Source organism: Conger conger, chromosome 8, assembly GCF_963514075.1.
Source record: "Conger conger chromosome 8, fConCon1.1, whole genome shotgun sequence".
Classification (NCBI taxonomy): domain Eukaryota; kingdom Metazoa; phylum Chordata; class Actinopteri; order Anguilliformes; family Congridae; genus Conger; species Conger conger.
Genome location: NC_083767.1, coordinates 49,455,168 through 49,475,792, shown reverse-complemented (window position 1 = coordinate 49,475,792; position 20,625 = coordinate 49,455,168). Strand labels below are relative to the sequence as shown.

General features: G+C 53.8%; 1 protein-coding gene across 1 annotated transcript in view; it reads left to right on the top strand.

The window, feature by feature from the left end:
* Positions 1–20,625, top strand: part of LOC133134487 (chromatin remodeling regulator CECR2) — a 43,307-nt gene that overhangs the window by 12,759 nt on the left and 9,923 nt on the right. Inside the window, exons 2-12 of the mRNA XM_061250687.1 lie at positions 5,555–5,649; positions 7,727–7,910; positions 8,569–8,696; positions 8,843–8,926; positions 9,325–9,383; positions 12,965–13,125; positions 15,304–15,393; positions 15,674–15,830; positions 16,949–17,078; positions 19,978–20,015; positions 20,189–20,280. Of these exons, the coding sequence (XP_061106671.1) occupies positions 5,555–5,649; positions 7,727–7,910; positions 8,569–8,696; positions 8,843–8,926; positions 9,325–9,383; positions 12,965–13,125; positions 15,304–15,393; positions 15,674–15,830; positions 16,949–17,078; positions 19,978–20,015; positions 20,189–20,280 (1,218 nt within the window). The remainder of the gene's footprint in view (positions 1–5,554; positions 5,650–7,726; positions 7,911–8,568; positions 8,697–8,842; positions 8,927–9,324; positions 9,384–12,964; positions 13,126–15,303; positions 15,394–15,673; positions 15,831–16,948; positions 17,079–19,977; positions 20,016–20,188; positions 20,281–20,625) is intronic.

Here is a 20,625-nt window from a genome sequence, read left to right as displayed (position 1 = left end):
TGCTGTAGGCTTTTGCTGGGGGCCTGATCAAGTGGCGCAAGCATCAGCAGACGTTGGAATGCGCATTTTCCAGTCTCAAGTCTCGGTGATGCTCCGGGGCCTTGACCCTCCCTGCTGGAGGTGCCTCCCCCCCCCCCCCCCCCCCGGTGTGCGATTAGCCTTGAGCAGAGTCAGTGAGGAGCAGAAACCCTGCTCTCTCAGTCCTGCTGCTCTTTGTGTTCTCTTCACACCGTCCTTGCTCGTAGAAGAGCCTCGTCGCTCTCTGGTCTCCAGCGTAGGAGCTCGTATGCTAGCGAGATCGGCAGGTTTGCCGCAGCATTGTCCGTTGGATAATTGCGCTGAGCGCTCCGACTGTCAGGTTTGGTGGCTCCAACTGCCGGTGTGGAGCCCCCGGGGCGTATCCTGCCTCAACGGCGGCCATAAAACACTTGATGTTGCAAACTCACTTTCCCCTGGACGGCTGTCCTGCCGAAAAGTAGAGCGCTAGTCTGAACCGCTAACCCGGTGTCCTCCCCTAGGCTAGCATGGGCTGTACCCTTCTCCCCTGCACCGGGGGGCTGTAGCGATCGGCAGACTGAGGTACAGGCTCTGCTGACTCTTCAGTTGTCAGAGCTGATGCAGCTGAGACTGCATGAGGGGCTGATGAGCTGGGGGGGGGGGGGGGGGGGGGGGTGAGAATGGGGAGTCGAGGGAGAATAATAAGGAGTCGGGGTGTGGGGGGTGGGGGGTGAGAGAGCTAAATGAGGAGTAGTTCTCTGGGAGTAAAGACTCGTACGCTTGTTTTTCTCAGAGGGATTACGGCAGGTCTTTTTTGCTGGGATTCTTTCCACCATTGAGAGCAGTTGAAAGCAATCGGCTTCAGCCTGTGCATTGCATCATGTCGGGGTGGTTTTAGACTTTCAGCCTTTACGGAGGATATTCCCTGACACTGCCCTCAGGTACCCTTTATCCAGTTTGCCTTCATTCCGGGCGGATTTCAGGGAAGTCGTGCGTCACATACGCTGCATAAATCTCACCGCAAATGCCATTACGGACGTGCCACAGACATGTAACCGGTGCAATCAAATGAAACCGGTAAATGGCTTTGGGTACATTCAGGGGTAAGACGCCTTCTGCTGCCAAAGTTTGAAGACAACCACTGGGTGCAGCTGGGAGTTGTGGAATGGTTTCATTCACACCCAAATACAATTATGGGAGTCCCGATCCGTGCTCCATGCAGTCAAGTTCAGGTTACGGTTGCCTCAGTGCGAGTACACACTCTTGCAACATATGCACGCAGGCACACGCTTGGGCACTCATACATGAAACGCTAGATAACATGAGAGCGAACGTCGTCTAACGTTTGTGTGCAGAAGTTGACCAGTGATGTTCACACAGCTGATTGGCTGGGGAACATGAAAGTCCAGCCTGCCTTGTACTGAAAGGAAGGGGTGGAAACGGGTCTCCATTTCCCCCAAGTTTATCAGCAACTGCAGCCGCAACAGCTGTGCGCAAGGCTTCGCTAATCAGGAGCGATCAGTACACACGCCGTTTTCACGAAGCCTCGCATGCCCCGTCTTTAACGTGTGCTTCGCCGTCTCTGAACATGAAAACCAGGCTGGCAGACACAAGTCCTCTTTCCGGGGCTTCTGCTCCCCCACACACAGTGAGCCTTCTCTTCTCCGCGTGTGTGTCGGCGGTGCAGGGAATGTTGTGGCTGTGGTCGCAGAGGGAAAACAGATTTGTGTGATGGGGGCGCTGCGTTAAATGGAGCCAGAGAAACGGTGCGGGGGGTGCTGTGTGTTCAGGAAGAAAGAAGCCCCCTCAGCTGTCGGTTAACGCTTCTGCTGCGGAGAGCGGGCATTGGCTACGGGTTCCACCGGGCCCCGCCGCTGCCTGTGAGGTGCCCTGGCTCTGGAGCCGGCGATACGGACGCTGCCGTTAAAGCTCAAACTGAACAGTCTGATTGGTGAGACCGTTCCGTTCGCTTATCGCTTATCTCCACTGGGCGGTGGCTTGCCTGGGGTGCTGTGGAGTACAGACGCTTTGGGAAGGTCACATTGCAGAGAATGCACTGTTTACAGCCCCTCAATCCTCAGACGGTTGATTACCCTGGGAGAGGGGGAGGTGGGGTACGGAGGGGCAAATGGGCGGTGTCCTTTGACCTTCCCCGCCCCCTACCCTACCTGTGGTATTGGCACTCTGGAGCAGAGGGTTCTGGGCTCTGTTAGCAGATGTCCCATAGATTAGTCACTCGGCTGTTTCCTTTCAGATGCGAGTTAAGTGTGTGGGAGTCGGGGCTTTGTATTGGCCCAACTCTGCGCCTTTCCTGTGTGGAATTGCTCTTTAGTGCTGGAAGGCAGCTTTTGTGGAGTCGTTTTGTGCTTTCGGCTCCGGGAGCTGAGCCTGTTAGTCAGGCCTCCAGAATTCTCACCTCTGACCCAGTGGCTCCAGGTGCGGCGGAACGTTCACACCTGAGCTATGACAGGCATTCAGCGGGGCTGTGAGTCACAGCGGGGAGAAGGGTGGCGTGGCCGTGACTCAGGGAGGAGTCACGCTCCAGACCTTCGCCCTGAGAAGGAGGCCTGCCCCAACACGCCCGCTTCTTTGCGTGCGATCGCGGTCACGACCCGCACGTTCGCAAACGGCGTTCTGTGGAGCTGCACCGTGCGGAGGTTGCGCTGTTCTACAGGACACGGCCTGTACGGCCTGCCCCTGTCCCAGGCCTGCTGAGGCTTCCTCCGGCACGGCTGGGGCCCGTTCTGCGGTTCCGTCCCCCTCTTCCCTCCCCCTCGTGGCTGTGTGACAAACGGAACCGCTGTGGCCGTGGGTGGCGCTGCAGTCCCAGTGCATTCTGGTCCGTTTGATCCTGGTCCAGTACGGGCTCGGAACGGGGCCGGCGGTGGACAGAGACACAGGGGAGGGATCGGCGAAGAGGAGAGGGCGCACACAGTATTAATTCCCCTCCTTTGCCATCTGAGCAGTTGAATTGCACTTCAAAAGGTGGAGCGGGGCGGCGATAATCCAGCGAGGGGCTCCCCTGGCTGGCCTCAGGTTTGAAGTGTGATCAAAGTGTGGGCTGTGCTGATGGATGGGCTGGCTGTGTCCGCAGAGCTGTCAGGGGAACAGGAAGTGGCAGGGAGCGTGACACAGGATCTGAGCATCCTGAGGAAGGAGAGGCTGACCCACACACACACGCACACAAGCCCTCTCATACATACATACACACACATCTGCCACCTCCTACACACATATACAAGCACATACTCCCTCTCTCTCTCACACACACACACACACACACACACACCCACACCCACACCCACACACTCTTGCAACATCCGCACACAAACACACTCACGCAAACTAGCACACATGCATTGCGCACACACTTACGCACTCATTTGCCTGTAGCACTCATTTGCATTTCCTTTTTGCATTGTAGTGTCCAAACGTACACGCATGCACAGACACGTGCACACACACACCGGTGTGCACACGGGGCGTCGTTTAGATGCTTGCTTTGTGTCGAACTCCAATCCTGTTCACCTTTTCCCCCGCCTGAGCTCCGTGTTGGGGCTTCATATGAGTTGATGTGTGTCTGTGAGGCAGCTTACCAACCCTTCAGTGCTGTGTGCATCAGTTAACAGCCAGCAAGGTGATGAAAAGCTCTGAAATTCTGTGCTTTCAATGGGCTGTCAGTGATGGACTAGGGGTTTGGGTGTATAATAATGTACGTTGTTGCTGGAGACTAGGAGTTCGGTATTTGATGTGCTGTTGTTGCTGGAATATGAGTTTTAGTTTTGGTGTTTGAGGAGCTATAGTGTTGGGCTGGGAGTTTTGGTGTTTGGGCAGTTTGTCGTTCTGATGAAATCAGCTTGCCGCCCGGCCATTAGTCCGTGCTTCTTGGTGAAAGAGTGGGAGAGTGTCACCTTGAGTGGTAACAGTTTGGTCTCTTCCTGTTTTTCAACCCCCTCTCGGTCTCTGGTCCTGCTGACTTTTGGCTCCCGGTTTCCGTGTCTCTCTGCAGCCGGGAGGGTTGTGTGCTGGCCCTGCGTGACCCCGTGCTCTCTGGACTCACTCTGGAGAGAAGCAGCCATTAGCGCAGCCAGGGGCTGAGTAAGATACTCCCACTCCTGTGTGTGTGTGTGTGTGTGTGTGTGTGTGTGTGTGTGTGTGTGTGTGTGTGCATAGCGGTATGCGTGTGTGTGCGCGCACATTTCAGGCCTATGTGTATGTGTAGGTCTGTTGTTATGTACATCTATATGTGTGTTTCTGTGTATGCAAAGGGGTGTGTGGGGGGTCTGTTTGTGTATGCTTAGGGGTATGCGTGTGTGTATTGCGTGTGTGCGCACATTTCAGGCCTATGTGTATATATAGGTCTTTGTGTATGTATATCTATATGTGTGTTTCTGTGTATGCATAGGGGTATGTGTGTGCATGTGTATGCACGTACGGTGTGTGTACGTATGGTGTGTGTGTATGTATAGTGTGTCTGTGTGTGTGTGTGGGAAAGGCCATAGGTGCTGAATGAGGGGAATGTAAAGAGCTGCAGCTACCGCAGAATGAGCTCTTGAGAGGGAGGGGCCGTGGTTGCTGGCAGAGCCTTGGAAGAGGTGACTGAGAGGTTGCAGTGCATCATGGGAAGGTGTTAAAGGAAATGGACACAAGGGTGATGGAGCACTTGGCATTTGCTTTTTTGTCTGCTCGCAGCCTCCCGCCTTTCACTCCCTCCTGCTCCCCCCTTCTCTTTCTCTCTCTTTCGCTGGAGGGCTTGGTATCCTTGGGAGAGGGCGGTGCATGCTGGGAGATTGAGAGCGGCTGCTGCAGGGCTGGGATGGGGAGGAGGTTTTGGGGCTCCTGCTGCTGCCTCTCCTCCGCTCTTTGAGTGATGCAGAGTTTACTCTCCCACTTACTAACGCTTCATAAAACCTCAATGCCGCGCACACAAAGGCTGGCAGGAGAGGGGTCAAGGCTGAACTTGAACCTGTCTTCCACCAACGCCTGAAAGGAGCTCAACCCCCCCCCAACCCCAAACACGTATGCACACGTACACACAGACATGTACTGTATGTGCGCTCATACAGACACGCGCGTAGAGATTGCCAGTCCTCAGAGCAAGAGGGTGGGGTCCATTTTAATTCTTCTAAACGTGCATAGTTGCTGACATTGGCTGAGGGAGATTGTATGTTGTTGGGCTATAGTGGCTGCCCGTTGTGTAATGCAGGTACAGTTGAGCACTGTGTGTTTGGTTTGTGCTGTGCAGGAGGGGCTTGCTGAAGTGCCGCTCTCCTACCCGCTGTGGTTTGAATTGGTCGTATGTGTAGTGTGATGATGGGTTTTTTTGATGTTCACTGAAGCAGGAGAATAACCCATCTACTCCTGCTGTTGCGCTGATGCCCAGGGGCTGCGGAGTGTTCTGGAAAGCGGAATCCCTCCTGAGACACAGGAGCGCAGTGCGCCTGCTCCAGTCCTCCTCCAGGGGCTGGTGTTGTCACCCAGCATCCCCGCGCGTTTAATCCGATAGCGCTCCCGTGACGCGCTGCCACCTCTGACCTCTGACCCCTGTGCTCCACAGGAACTGGAGGAGGCCCTGCTGAAGAGGGACCAAGACTTCCTGTCCGACCTGATCGCCTCCTTGCTGCAGGGCTGCTACCAGCGAACAGACATCACGTGAGTCTCCAATGCAACACCGCCCCCCCCCCCCATCCTGAACCTGCTGTGCTTACCCACACAGGGCAGGGTGGGCGTCCCCTTCACTGTAATGGAGGTAACTGTAACTCTCTGTGACACATATTCCAGAAGCTTCCTTCACTCCCACTCCTCCACTTCGGCCCCTGCCCTGTTTCACGCCCACCCCCTCCTCCCGTTTGTTTGTTTCTTGATGCTCAGTCCAGTTCAGTCTCCAGTCAACACAAGCCGAGTTTGGATCGGATAGCTTTTGGGCAACCTGCCCCCAGTCCCCCAGCTGTGGAGTGTTTGGACCTGTGTTTAGGGAGAGTTGCACTCTGAGAGGGGGAGGGGTGTGGGGTGGGCAGGGGTCCCGGCGCAGGAGGGGGGGTTTCCGTGGAGACGAACGGCTCGGCCCTTCAGAGAGGCGTCGACTCTCTTTCCACACCTCGGCAGGCGGCGGCAGGACGGGCCGCTTTATTGGATCAGACAGCCGCTGGAGTCCTGGGGAGGGCGCTGAGCCCTGGCCTTTTCATCCGCACGCGTTACACGCCCTGCCGGAGAGGGAGAGGGAGAGGGAGAGGGAGAGGGGAGAGGGGAGAGGGGGAGCGGGGTGAGGGAGAGAGCGAGAGGGGAGAGAGAGCGAGAGAGAGGGGAGAGAGAGGGAGAGAGAGCGAGAGAGAGGGGAGAGAGAGCGAGAGAGAGGGGAGAGAGAGCGAGAGAGAGGGGAGAGAGAGCGAGAGAGAGGGGAGAGAGAGCGAGAGAGAGGGGAGAGGGAGCGAGAGAGAGGGAGGGGAGAGGGAGCGAGAGAGAGGGAGGGGAGAGGGAGCGAGAGAGAGGGAGGGGAGAGGGAGCGAGAGAGAGGGAGGGGAGAGGGAGCGAGAGAGAGGGAGGGGAGAGGGAGCGAGAGAGAGGGAGCGAGAGAGAGGGAGCGAGAGAGAGGGAGCGAGAGAGAGGGAGCGAGAGAGAGCGAGAGAGAGAGAGGGAGCGAGAGAGAGCGAGAGAGAGAGAGCGAGAGAGAGCGAGAGAGAGGGAGCGAGAGGGAGGGAGCGAGAGAGAGCGAGAGAGAGCGAGAGAGAGGGAGCGAGAGGGAGCGAGAGAGAGAGAGGGGCGAGAGAGCATGAGGGGCGAGAGAGCATGAGGGGCGAGAGAGCATGAGCGAGAGAGAGAGGGGAGAGAGGGCAGCCTGCAGCTGTGTGAAAGTGCACTCTGCTCTTTCAAGATAAGCCATTCTTTCTCTCTTTCTCTCTGCCCCCCCTGTGCTGCTGCACTCGTTCTCACCCCTGCCCCATCCCCTTGTCTCTCTGCATCTGAGCAGGAGCCCAAAGGTCTTCACGGGTCCGAATGAATCAAACCCGACCTGACCCGGAACCAACGCTTATTTACCCTCCCCGACAGTACCAAAAAAAAAAAAAAAAACCCCACAATAATGGGAGTGGGCCCCCGAGCTCTGAAAAGGGCCACATGCCTGGCTTTCCTGGGAGCCGCTACAGTACGAGCACATAAATCACATTTTATTACACGTCTCAACAAAAGGCCAAATGGAATTGAGACATAATGTGTGTGTTTTGTAAAACAAATACCTTGAAAGGCCGTCATTTGCAAGTGAATGCTTGCCCCCCCCCCTCTCACCCCTAGACCCTCCATTGTTGAATCCTGGTGTATTCTGGATCCACATTAAAGACCAAATGAAGTTCCTCGTGAATGGTTTTTGTGCGTCCGATTCAGCGTTCGTCATTTGATGTGATGTAAATGGGCTTGATTTACTGACCTTTGGAGTATTAAGAATATGCTTTTCCGGTCAGAAAGGGAGAATCCGTAGGTGCAGTGATGGTGTAATGCGACCCCTCATTGACTGTCAGATGTGCCATTGTTATGACCACGTGCAAAACCATCTTAATTGTGAGGTTACTAATTGGCTGCAATTGACCTTTGAACCACGTAAATAATCTTTGGTGGGGAGGAGGTGGTGGAAGAGACGTTGAGTGAATGTCAGCTGTAGCTGTGTATATCTGCCAGTGTCTCGAGATGCACTGTACATTTAAATGAGGCCTGCATCTCCCTCCCCCCTACACCCCAGCTCCCAGGCCTTCAGCAGCTACCTGGATGACATCATCAACTATCGCTGGGAGCTGGAGGAGGGGAAGCCCAACCCCTTGCGGGAGGGGCCCTTCGAGGACCTGGCCCTCCGAACGCAGGTGGAGCTGCTCCACAGACTGTGCGACTACCGCCTGGACGCTGCCGACGTCTTCGACCTGCTCAAGGTGCGTTTTTCTGCGCCGTCCAACGTCGCCCAGCGTTTCACTAAAACACGAGGGGAAATGGAGTTCAACTGCTCGATGAACGCGCCGTGATATTGTGCTCCGGACTACGTCTCCCATTATGCTCTCTGAGCAAGTGCTGTGCGTTGCGTTTCAGTCAATGCCTCTGCTACTGAGGGACATTACTGCTGTGTCCACATTTCTATCCTGCCTGTTTAGCAGACACTGCAGAAACGCGTGTCATTAAGAGCGAGCAGGCAGGTTGCCAAATGGATTATGGGTGTTTTAAAAATGTATTTTTACTTTTTATAATGTAATTAAATACACATGAGTTGGTCTCATGATATGATGTGTATTAAGACCCTGTAAGTGTGACTAATTATTTCCGCTGCTTTCAGAAGCGCTATGTCCAGATAATGGAGGATCTCCTGTTTTCCCCCCCGACTGCCTTGAATCACCTTGAGATTCACCAGAAAAATTCTTCGTTTTTGTTGGGACAATTAACTGCCGTTCTAGCTGCAGCTTAATGACATATATCCTTAATATGGCTGCCCTAATTTTTTTTGTCTTGATAGCATCTTCTGCCGCATGTTTGCTATGCGCGTTTGCTCATGTAAGCAAATGGTAAAAATACAGTGTGATGTGATTTGTCCAATCCCAGGGCCTAGATGCGGACAGCTTGCGGGTGGAGCCTCTGGGGCAGGATGGGAACGGCGCCCTCTACTGGTACTTCTATGGCACGCGCATGTACAAGGAGGAGCCCGTCCGGCCGAGGGCTGGCGAAATCGGGTAAGGGGGGGGGGGGGGGGGGAACGGGGAAGGGGTACGGGTCAGCCTCTGTCAGGGGCTCCAACCAATTACGTTGAACTGGCATCTGCGGGGCCACGGCCAGCAGATTGAACCGTGCGATAACACGCTATCTCTTGCCTTCGCAGCGAAACTTCTGAGGTGAAAATGCCAGAGAAGCGGAAAAGGGGGAGGCCACCAAAGAAGAAGAAGCTTGAGGAACAACAGTTGAGGTATGATGACACGCTATGCCTTCCCCTCCCAGACTACTTCCTGCTCCGTAATGCCCTTGTGTCCTCCTGCACAACGCCCCAGTCTGTTGTCACATGATTTCTCCTCATTCTTCCTGTTTGGATGCCTGGGCATGTTGCAGGTCTGGGCTGTGGTGCCTGGTGATTGTTGCAGTGTGAGGTTTGACAGTGGCCGGTTTCCGATGTGGGCACACAGTGCGCAGGTCACTGCTGTCCTAAAGGACCAGCCTCAGGGTTGGCAGCTGTGCGGGAGTGCTCACTGGGGTCTCATATCCCCCCGCACCTGTTCCCATCCCGGCTCACAGCCTGCAGCCTGCCACTGTCATGGCTTCCCTTGACAAGCGTTCAGTACTAACCGCGCTGTGCGTTCTGTTCCCCAGCGAGCTGGACTGTGTGACGAAGGAGGAGAACGGACTGTCAGGCCTGCAGCCTGGAGGCGGTGAGTGGCTCTGCTTATGAGTGGTGTGAGAAACGGACAACATGACGCCATACCTTACACAGCCTGTAAAACCGCATTAACACATCTAATGTTACCATAGCCATTACCCTCCTCATTAACACATCTACAGAACAGCACCCTGAGCAAATGTTACCATAGCCATTACCCTCCTCATTAACACATCTACAGAACACCACCCTTAGCCTACATTACTATAACCATTACACTCCTCATTAACACGTCTACAGAACACCACCCTTAGCCTACATTACTGTAACCATTACACTCCTCATTAACACATCTACAGAACACCACCCTGGATAAATGTTACCATAGCCGATACACTCCTCATTAACACATCTACAGAACACCACCCTTAGCCTACATGACTATAACCATTACACTCATTAACACATCTACAGATCACCACCCTTCGCCTTCAGTACCATAACCATTACCCTCCTCATTAACACATCTACAGAACACTACCCTTAGCCTGCGTTACCATAACCAGCCTAAACGGCACCCCTACCTTACATTACCATAACTACCCTGAGCACCACTTCTAATTTCTATATCCATCATCATCACCATAACCTGGCTCTTGTCATATTAACCTCAGATTTCCAATCTGGCAGCCCTGCCCATTTTTGCAATGTTCCATTCGATAACCCCTGAGATGAGCATCACAGAGACTTGTAAAATGGTGTAAATGAAGGAAGACACTTGTACCATTTACAATGCTAAATTAATTTACTTAATTAATACATAAATTATGAAAATAATGGAGGGGGGGAGAGAGATGTAGGTCGGTTTCCCCCCAGATGAAATACTATATGACATTGGAATACTTGAACTGCTGGATGAAAAAGTTGTCAATCAGTGCCGTGTGAAACTACACAGTTGAAACTGCCTGTCGGGTATTACGCCTGGCTGTTGTAAAAGCCTTCCTATTTGCATGTCTATTTCTCTATTGGATTGTTTAAGAAAATAAATGCTCTCTGAATCTTGAAAGGGACATATCTGTGTCTGACACAAATGGTAAGATTGTATTCTTTATTTAGTCACAGATATTTATAGTAGAATGACGTGGTATAATTACACAATAATTCCTCTTGTTTACTTGCTGTTCAGTGAGCAGCATTTTAACCGCTGTACTGGAATGCCTTCAGGCTATTTATGGCTTTACCTTGTTGCTATGACTGAATACAATGTATGCATCCTTGAGTTCATGCCATTGTCCAATGTGTCATGCTAGGTGCAGCTGAGGCATGGCACAGGGTGTTTGGTAACTGGCAGAACGATGTGACAATGGTGGCACGACACATATTTGATGTATTTATAGTGTACCGAAACTGAATCTGGGATAAAGACGTTGTTGCTTCCTCATAATTGGACTCTGGGTTGTGCTGGCCTCTAGGGGGCTTGCATGAAGGGGTTAAAGAGGGTAATGGTTATGGTAAGGTAGGCTAAGGGTGGTGTTCAGTAGCTGTGTTAATGAGGTGGTTCATGGTTATGGTAAGGTAGGCTAAGGGTGGTGTTCAGTAGCTGTGTTAATGAGGTGGTTCATGGTTATGGTAAGGTAGGCTAAGGGTGGTGTTCAGTAGCTGTGTTAATGAGGTGGTTCATGGTTATGGTAAGGTAGGCTAAGGGTGGTGTTCAGTAGCTGTGTTAATGAGGTGGTTAATGGTTATGGTAAGGTAGGCTAAGGGTGGTGTTCAGTAGCTGTGTTAATGAGGTGGTTAATGGTTATGGTAAGGTAGGCTAAGGGTGGTGTTCAGTAGCTGTGTTAATGAGGTGGTTCATGGTTATGGTAAGGTAGGCTAAGGGTGGTGTTCAGTAGCTGTGTTAATGAGGTGGTTCATGGTTATGGTAAGGTAGGCTAAGGGTGGTGTTCAGTAGCTGTGTTAATGAGGTGGTTAATGGTTATGGTAAGGTAGGCTAAGGGTGGTGTTCAGTAGCTGTGTTAATGAGGTGGTTAATGGTTATGGTAAGGTAGGCTAAGGGTGGTGTTCAGTAGCTGTGTTAATGAGGTGGTTAATGGTTATGGTAAGGTAGGCTAAGGGTGGTGTTCAGTAGCTGCGTTAATGAGGTGGTTAATGGTTATGGTAAGGTAGGCTAAGGGTGGTGTTCAGTAGCTGCGTTAATGAGGTGGTTAATGGTTATGGTAAGGTAGGCTAAGGGTGGTGTTCAGTAGCTGTGTTAATGAGGTGGTTAATGGTTATGGTAAGGTAGGCTAAGGGTGGTGTTCAGTAGCTGTGTTAATGAGGTGGTTAATGGTTATGGTAAGGTAGGCTAAGGGTGGTGTTCAGTAGCTGTGTTAATGAGGTGGTTAATGGTTATGGTAAGGTAGGCTAAGGGTGGTGTTCAGTAGCTGTGTTAATGAGGTGGTTAATGGTTATGGTAAGGTAGGCTAAGGGTGGTGTTCAGTAGCTGCGTTAATGAGGTGGTTAATGGTTATGGTAAGGTAGGCTAAGGGTGGTGTTCAGTAGCTGCGTTAATGAGGTGGTTAATGGTTATGGTAAGGTAGGCTAAGGGTGGTGTTCAGTAGCTGTGTTAATGAGGTGGTTAATGGTTATGGTAAGGTAGGCTAAGGGTGGTGTTCAGTAGCTGCGTTAATGAGGTGGTTAATGGTTATGGTAAGGTAGGCTAAGGGTGGTGTTCAGTAGCTGCGTTAATGAGGTGGTTAATGGTTATGGTAAGGTAGGCTAAGGGTGGTGTTCAGTAGCTGTGTTAATGAGGTGGTTAATGGTTATGGTAAGGTAGGCTAAGGGTGGTGTTCAGTAGCTGTGTTAATGAGGTGGTTAATGGTTATGGTAAGGTAGGCTAAGGGTGGTGTTCAGTAGCTGTGTTAATGAGGTGGTTCATGGTTATGGTAAGGTAGGCTAAGGGTGGTGTTCAGTAGCTGTGTTAATGAGGTGGTTAATGGTTATGGTAAGGTAGGCTAAGGGTGGTGTTCAGTAGCTGTGTTAATGAGGTGGTTAATGGTTATGGTAAGGTAGGCTAAGGGTGGTGTTCAGTAGCTGCGTTAATGAGGTGGTTAATGGTTATGGTAAGGTAGGCTAAGGGTGGTGTTCAGTAGCTGTGTTAATGAGGTGGTTAATGGTTATGGTAAGGTAGGCTAAGGGTGGTGTTCAGTAGCTGTGTTAATGAGGAGAGTAATGGTTATGGTAAGGTAGGCTAAGGGTGGTGTTCAGTAGCTGTGTTAATGAGGAGAGTAATGGTTATGGTAAGGTAGGCTAAGGCTGGTGTTCTGTAGTTGTGTTAATGAGGAGAGTAATGGTTATGGTAAGGTAGGCTAAGGCTGGTGTTCTGTAGTTGTGTTAATGAGGAGGGTAATGGTTATGGTAGAGTTTGTGTTCAGATAACCAGTACCCTCCTCATTAACAGTTATGGTAATGTAGGCCAAGGGTGTGATGTTCAGTAGCTGCGTTAATGAGGAGAGTAATGTTTATGGTAATGTAGTCTAAGGGTGGTGTTCAGTAGCTGTGTTAATGAGGAGGGTACTGGTTACGGTACAGTTTGTGTTCAGTAGCTGTGTTAATGAGGAGGATAATGGTCATGTTTTGCCCGTCCCCCAGAGCGTCAGCGTGGGGCCTGGTCTCTGGCCTGTGCCACCGAGGAGCAGTGGCTCAGCCTGGCCGAGAGCATCAAGGACAAGACGTCGCCCCAGGACCGCCACCTGTACCGCATCATCAGCCACAACTTCCTGCCCGAGATCAGGAGCATGATCGAGCACAAGGTGAGCCCCTCTGCACATGACCAGCTCACTCGCTTTAGCTCCTGGGGCCTGCTAGCCCCCAGCGCTCAGTGTCTGCGCTGCATGCTGTGAGCTGGGGCTTGATAAACGCAAGCCGAAGTGTGTGTGTGTGTGTGTGTGTGTGTGGGTGTGGCTGTGTGTGGGTGTGACTTGTGCCCACAGTCCCCGCAGGTCATTTGGCCCACACTCAGCAGGGTGTTATCCCTTTGTGTACTACAGCTGCGCGTGTTGGACACTTAATGTTCAGTTGAAGTAAACGGGCACTTCCAAGTTTTTGTAAGGTGGGGACTGGGGGAATAAAAATAAAAAAAATAAAAAAAATGCTCAAGTCACAAAAACCTTCAGCAGGACACTTACTGTACACTATGTGCAATACTGTTATGTAATTGTTGATGCTGTTATGGCTGAGGATGTATTGTTTGTTGTCATTGTGACTGTCAAGGCATTCATGACGCATCGCAGAGTCCAAAACAAATTTCCCTGAGTGGGACAATAAAGTTCATCGTATCGTATCGTACTCCGGGAATTCTGGCCCTAACACGGGGCAAAGGCCAGATTTGGGAGTCACCGCCGGGGAGGGGGCGGACCAGGGCCTCCTGACGGACAGCCAGCAGCACCCCCCTCTCTTAAGTGCTGATGCCGGAGATGGCCCGTCGTCCCCCTGATTAATGGCTGCCGGTAATGCAGTGTTAAAAGAAGAGTAACCCTCAGACAGGAGGAGGAGGAGGAGGGGATGGAGGAGGAGGAGGAGGAGGAGGAGGAGGAGGAGGAGGAGGAGGAGGGGATGGAGATGGAGGAGGAGGAGGAGGGGGGGATGGAGATGGAGATGGAGGAGGAGGAGGGGATGGAGATGGAGGAGGAGGAGGGGGGGATGGAGATGGAGGAGGAGGAGGGGGGGATGGAGATGGAGGAGGAGGAGGAGGAGGAGGGGGGATGGGGATGGAGATGGAGATGGAGGAAGAGGGAATGGAGATGGAGGAGGAGGGGATGGAGATGGAGGAGGAGGGGATGGAGATGGAGGAGGAGGAGGGAATGGAGATGGAGGAGGAGGAGGAGGGAATGGAGATGGAGGAGGAGGGAATGGAGATGGAGGAGGAGGAGGGGGGATGGAGATGGAGGAGGAGGAGGGGGGGATGGAGATGGAGGAGGAGGAGGAGGAGGAGGGGGGGATGGGGATGGAGATGGAGGAAGAGGGAATGGAGATGGAGGAGGAGGGGATGGAGATGGAGGAGGAGGAGGGAATGGAGATGGAGGAGGAGGAGGAGGAGGAGGGAATGGAGATGGAGGAGGAGGAGGAGGGAATGGAGATGGAGGAGGAGGAGGGGGGATGGAGATGGAGGAGGAGGGGATGGAGATGGAGGAGGAGGAGGAGGAGGAGGAGGGGGCTCTGCTCCCCTCTGGCCCGCCCGTGGTCCTCGGCTCTCCCGCCCGTCTCTGAGCTGCTGTCACAGCTCCTTCTCCCGCTGGTGGAGCCTGGCTCACTGGGCGCCGCTGACGGATCGCTTCTGACAGCCGCTGCAAAGGCCACTCTGCTTCTCCCCGCGGGTCCTGGGCTCTCCTCTGTCCCTGCCCCTCTCTTTCCATCTCAATAATCCACTCCATCGCCCCCCATTTTACTGTGCTCATCCACTTTCATTCGGGTTGGACCGCTGTTATGTGAGACCGGGGTGGTTCTGGGGCAGGAGGGGCGGGTTGAGGGGGCAGAGGGCGGAGGGTTGACCCTGGTGACTCATTTCCTACCTTGTCTGCCTGCTCTTCTGGGGAAAACCCCCGAGTAAAGAAAAGGCGTGTGCGTTTATGTGTGCGGGAGTGGATGTGCCCGTTTGTGTGTACGTGTGTGTGTGTGGATGTGTGTGTGAGACGGTGAGTCATGCTCCTCTGTGTTTCAGGAGAAGGAGCGCAGAGAGAAGCTGCTGTGTGCGTGTGTGTGCGTTCGTGTGTCCGTGTAAAACTGAGCTGCACTCCTCTGTGTTTCAGGAGAAGGAGCACAGAGAGAATGTGTGTGTGTGTGTGTGTGTGTGTGTGTGTGTGTGTGTGTGTGTGTGTGTGTGTGTGTGTGTGTGTGTGTGTGTGTGTGTGTGTGTGTGTGTGTGTGTGTGTGTGTGTGTGTGTGTGTGTGTGTGTGTGTGTGTAACTGAGCTGCGCTCCTCTGTGTTTCAGGAGAAGGAGCACAGGGAGAAGCTGTTGGACTCTGCCCCGGTCCGCAGCTCTAACCGCCTCACTGCCAAGCGCATCACACAGGAGGAAGAGGTAAGGAAGACCAGCTGTCCTGTAGCGGGGTTAGCTCGGCTGGTTCGCTAGTAAAGGCACAGTGAAGTGCCACAAAGGCCGTAGAAGGTTAGCCGGGCAACACTCCCCGATGACATAACCCTGAAATAATGCCACTAGTAATGTTTCCATTGGCTAGTGCCGATTTAGCCGTTTGTGTAACAAATCTTTGGACAAATGAGAGGCTGGGATTCAAATCCAGCCTCAGACTCAGGTAAATTAGTGAGCTGGTGTGTGTGTGTGTGTGTGCGTGCGTCATCAGGAGACGCTGCAGGCTCTGGCGGACGTGGAGCAGCAGAAGCAGAGGGAGGAGGAGATGGAAAGACAGAAGCTGCTCGCTGAGCAGCGCAAGGAGGAGGAGAGACTCCTGCAGGAGGAGCGCGAGCAGGAGGAGCTGGAGAGGGTCAAAGCTGTGGAGGGTGAGATGGGCGGGGCTTCGGGATATTCGGCCTTTGGTGGAAGTGATGGGCGGGGCTTCTGGATATTAGGCCTATGGAGGGAGAGATAGGCGGGGCTTCAACAGGTCAGGGCCTCACAGGGTAAGAGTCAAAGCACATTTGAACAGCTCCATTTCAGTTAATGTGATTGGACTGCACACCGTCTCATGAAAACAGAACCATAACAGTGCCCTGCTCAATCGAGCCGGCGTCCGTACCTACAGCTCAGGCCTGTACAGGGTGAGGGGGCAGGGCTCCAGGGGTGGTGAGAGGACCAGGGTTTGGATCACTTCAGTCTCAATAGCTGCATGGCTCATGTTGGCTCACGTAGGAGATGATGAAATGTGGATGGGAAGAGGGGAGGGGCGGGGGTGATTTATGTCAGCGCCGGTGAATAATGCCCCTCTCAGCCCTCCGCTGCTCCAGCGCTGATCTCCGGATGAGCCGTTAATCACAGGGCTGCTCTCCGTGATGTCATCTGTCCGGAGTTAATTAACGAGTGATTGTGCGCATGACAGCAGCGCTCTCATTAATGCATTATGCGTGTCCGCGCGTCTCCAGTGCATCGCTTCGCTGGGATCCTCTGCCCCAACTGCTTTCATCCCTGCAGCAGGGGGTAGCCTTATAGCCTGGTAATGTGTGTGTGTGTGTGTGTGTGTGTGTGTGTGTGTGTGTGTGTGTGTGTGTGTGTGTGTGTGTGTGTGTGTGTGCGCTTTGAGTCAGCGATGCCGGGCCGTGTGTTCAGTGTGCGGGCGGATCGCTTCCCCTTCCCCAATTTGGCCTGTTGCTGTGCAGCGGGAGGAAGTCATGTGTAACAGGTGCTCTGGCGAGACTTTGAATGAGGGAGGAATAGAGGAATTAAAACCTAGTCAGAGGAATTGCTGTTGAATTTGAACACTTAATTTCAGATGGACTCTGCACTCCCAGTGCAGAGATACCATTTTGAACCACTACAGGTTTTAGGTTCTGGGGAGTAGTGGACTCCAACTGCACAAACTTGCTTTGAGTAACCACCAGGAGGGGCTTTATCTTCTGTGTATTAGCAGTGTCCATCTCTTTTCCTGCGGCTCTGTACTGACTGTGTCCGTGCCCTCCCCCAGAGCGGGCCAGGAGGCGGAAGCAGCGGGAGGAGAAGGCGTGGCTGCTGTCCCAGGGCAAGGAGCTGCCTCCCGAACTGCTGCACCTGGAGCCCCACTCGCCTGTCCGCCAGGCCCGCAGGACCAAGGAGTTGTAAGAACATTACAAAGCATTTAGCAGACGCTCTTATCCAGAGCGGCGTACAACGAAGAACATATGAGTACACTGACACTCGCCAACCTACTGCCTCCATACTGCCACCTGCGATACTGCTGTCATTCATAACGCCACCAATACACCAGACAAGCATATTTGACCACAGTCTGATCCAATGCCCTCCATAACACCATCCCTCTGCCCTCCATAACGCCATCCCACTGCCCTCCATAACGCCATCCCACTGCCCTCCATAACGCCATCCCTCTGCCCTCCATAACGCCATCCCACTGCCCTCCATAACGCCATCCCCCACTGCCCTCCATAACGCCATCCCTCTGCCCTCCATAACGCCATCCCACTGCCCTCCATCACGCCATCCCTCTGCCCTCCATCACGCCATCCCTCTGCCCTCCATAACGCCGTCCCACTGCCCTCCATAACGCCGTCCCACTGCCCTCCATAACGCCGTCCCACTGCCCTCCATAACGCCATCCCACCGCCCTCCATAACGCCATCCCACCGCCCTCCATAACGCCATCCCACCGCCCTCCATAACGCCATCCCACCGCCCTCCATAACGCCATCCCACCGCCCTCTATAACGCCATCCCTCTGCCCTCCATAACGCCATCCCACTGCCCTCCATAACGCCATCCCACTGCCCTCCATAACGCCATCCCACTGCCCTCCATAACGCCATCCCACTGCCCTCCATAACGCCATCCCACTGCCCTCCATAACGCCATCCCACTGCCCTCCATAACGCCATCCCACCGCCCTCCATAACGCCATCCCACCGCCCTCTATAACGCCATCCCTCTGCCCTCCATCACGCCATCCCACTGCCCTCCATAACGCCATCCCACTGCCCTCCATAAAGCCATCCCACTGCCCTCCATAACGCCATCCCACTGCCCTCCATAACGCCATCCCACTGCCCTCCATAACGCCATCCCACTGCCCTCCATAACGCCATCCCACTGCCCTCCATAACGCCATCCCACTGCCCTCCATAACGCCATCCCACTGCCCTCCATAACGCCATCCCACTGCCCTCCATAACGCCATCCCACTGCCCTCCATAACGCCATCCCACTGCCCTCCATAACGCCATCCCACTGCCCTCCATAACGCCATCCCACTGCCCTCCATAACGCCATCCCACTGCCCTCCATAACGCCATCCCACTGCCCTCCATAACGCCATCCCACTGCCCTCTATAACGCCATCCCACCGCCCTCCATAACGCCATCCCACCGCCCTCCATAACGCCATCCCACCGCCCTCCATAACGCCATCCCACCGCCCTCTATAACGCCATCTCTCTGCCCTCCATAACGCCATCCCACTGCCCTCCATAACGCCATCCCACTGCCCTCCATAACGCCATCCCACTGCCCTCTATAACGCCATCCCACCGCCCTCCATAACGCCATCCCACCGCCCTCCATAACGCCATCCCACCGCCCTCTATAACGCCATCCCACTGCCCTCCATAACGCCATCCCACTGCCCTCCATAACGCCATCCCACCGCCCTCCATAACGCCATCCCACCGCCCTCCATAACGCCATCCCACTGCCCTCCATAACGCCATCCCACTGCCCTCCATAACGCCATCCCACTGCCCTCCATAACGCCATCCCACTGCCCTCCATAACGCCATCCCACTGCCCTCCATAACGCCATCCCACTGCCCTCCATCACGCCATCCCTCTGCCCTCCATCACGCCATCCCTCTGCCCTCCATCACGCCATCCCACTGCCCTCCATAACGCCATCCCACTGCCCTCCATAACGCCATCCCACTGCCCTCCATCACGCCATCCCACTGCCCTCCATAACGCCATCCCACTGCCCTCCATAACGCCATCCCACTGCCCTCCATAACGCCATCCCACTGCCCTCCATAACGCCATCCCACTGCCCTCCATAACGCCATCCCACTGCCCTCCATAACGCCATCCCACTGCCCTCCATAACGCCATCCCACTGCCCTCCATAACGCCATCCCACTGCCCTCCATAACGCCATCCCACTGCCCTCCATAACGCCATCCCACTGCCCTCCATAACGCCATCCCACCGCCCTCCATAACGCCATCCCACTGCCCTCCATAACGCCATCCCACTGCCCTCCATAACGCCATCCCACTGCCCTCCATAACGCCATCCCACCGCCCTCTATAACGCCATCCCTCTGCCCTCCATAACGCCATCCCACTGCCCTCCATAACGCCATCCCACTGCCCTCCATAACGCCATCCCACCGCCCTCCATAACGCCATCCCACCGCCCTCCATAACGCCATCCCACCGCCCTCCATAACGCCATCCCACCGCCCTCTATAACGCCATCCCTCTGCCCTCCATAACGCCATCCCACTGCCCTCCATAACGCCATCCCACTGCCCTCCATAACGCCATCCCTCTGCCCTCCATAACGCCATCCCACTGCCCTCCATAACGCCATCCCACTGCCCTCCATAACGCCATCCCACTGCCCTCCATAACGCCATCCCACTGCCCTCCATAACGCCATCCCACTGCCCTCCATAACGCCATCCCACTGCCCTCTATAACGCCATCCCACCGCCCTCCATAACGCCATCCCACCGCCCTCTATAACGCCATCCCACCGCCCTCCATAACGCCATCCCACCGCCCTCTATAACGCCATCCCTCTGCCCTCCATAACGCCATCCCATTGCCCTCCATAACGCCATCCCACTGCCCTCCATAACGCCATCCCTCTGCCCTCCATAACGCCATCCCACTGCCCTCCATAACGCCATCCATAACGGTATCTCACATGGGGCTGTGAGCAGTGACAGAAATGTTGTTTTTAGTCAGTAACAGTGCACGTTAGTAAAGCCTTTTCCTTGTCTTTCTGCAGCTATGAAATAGACGACGACTACACGGCTTTGTACAAAGGTAGGTTCAGAGACGAGAAGCTCAGATTTGCAGTTGTTGAGAGACCTTTTGTGAATAGGTGTCTGTCAGAGGTCAATGTGATGTCACGCTCCCAGCTTGCCTGGCATTTGGCTGCAGTGAAGACCATTCCTCCTTCTTGAGTACTGACCCCCTCTCTGCGCCCCTCTCCTCAGTGCTGGAGGCCCTGAAGGCACATAAGGACTCCTGGCCTTTCATGGAGCCTGTGGACGAGTCCTACGCTCCCAACTATAATGAGATCATCCAGGTGAGCGTGAGGGAATGAGTGCTCTGAACTCATCAAGGAGAGCCTAGGACAATGTCTGCCACTAATGGCAGTCTCATAGCGGTTATCAGTGTTGGATTTCAACTTTAAGGTTTTTCCTTTTTTGTATTTTGTTTCACCAATTGATTTACTTTAAATAGACACAACTACTGGAAGAAAAGCTATTTTCACCGAGGATTTGCCCATGGGTTGTTTTTTAATATTAGGCACAACATTATTTTTTTAAATGAGTTCTAGTAGCCAGATCATTGTTAAAATGTACTCGTCCATCAGCATTCCCACCAACCCCCTCAGCAGCCATTTTGGTTTGCACACTACCTTTCCAGC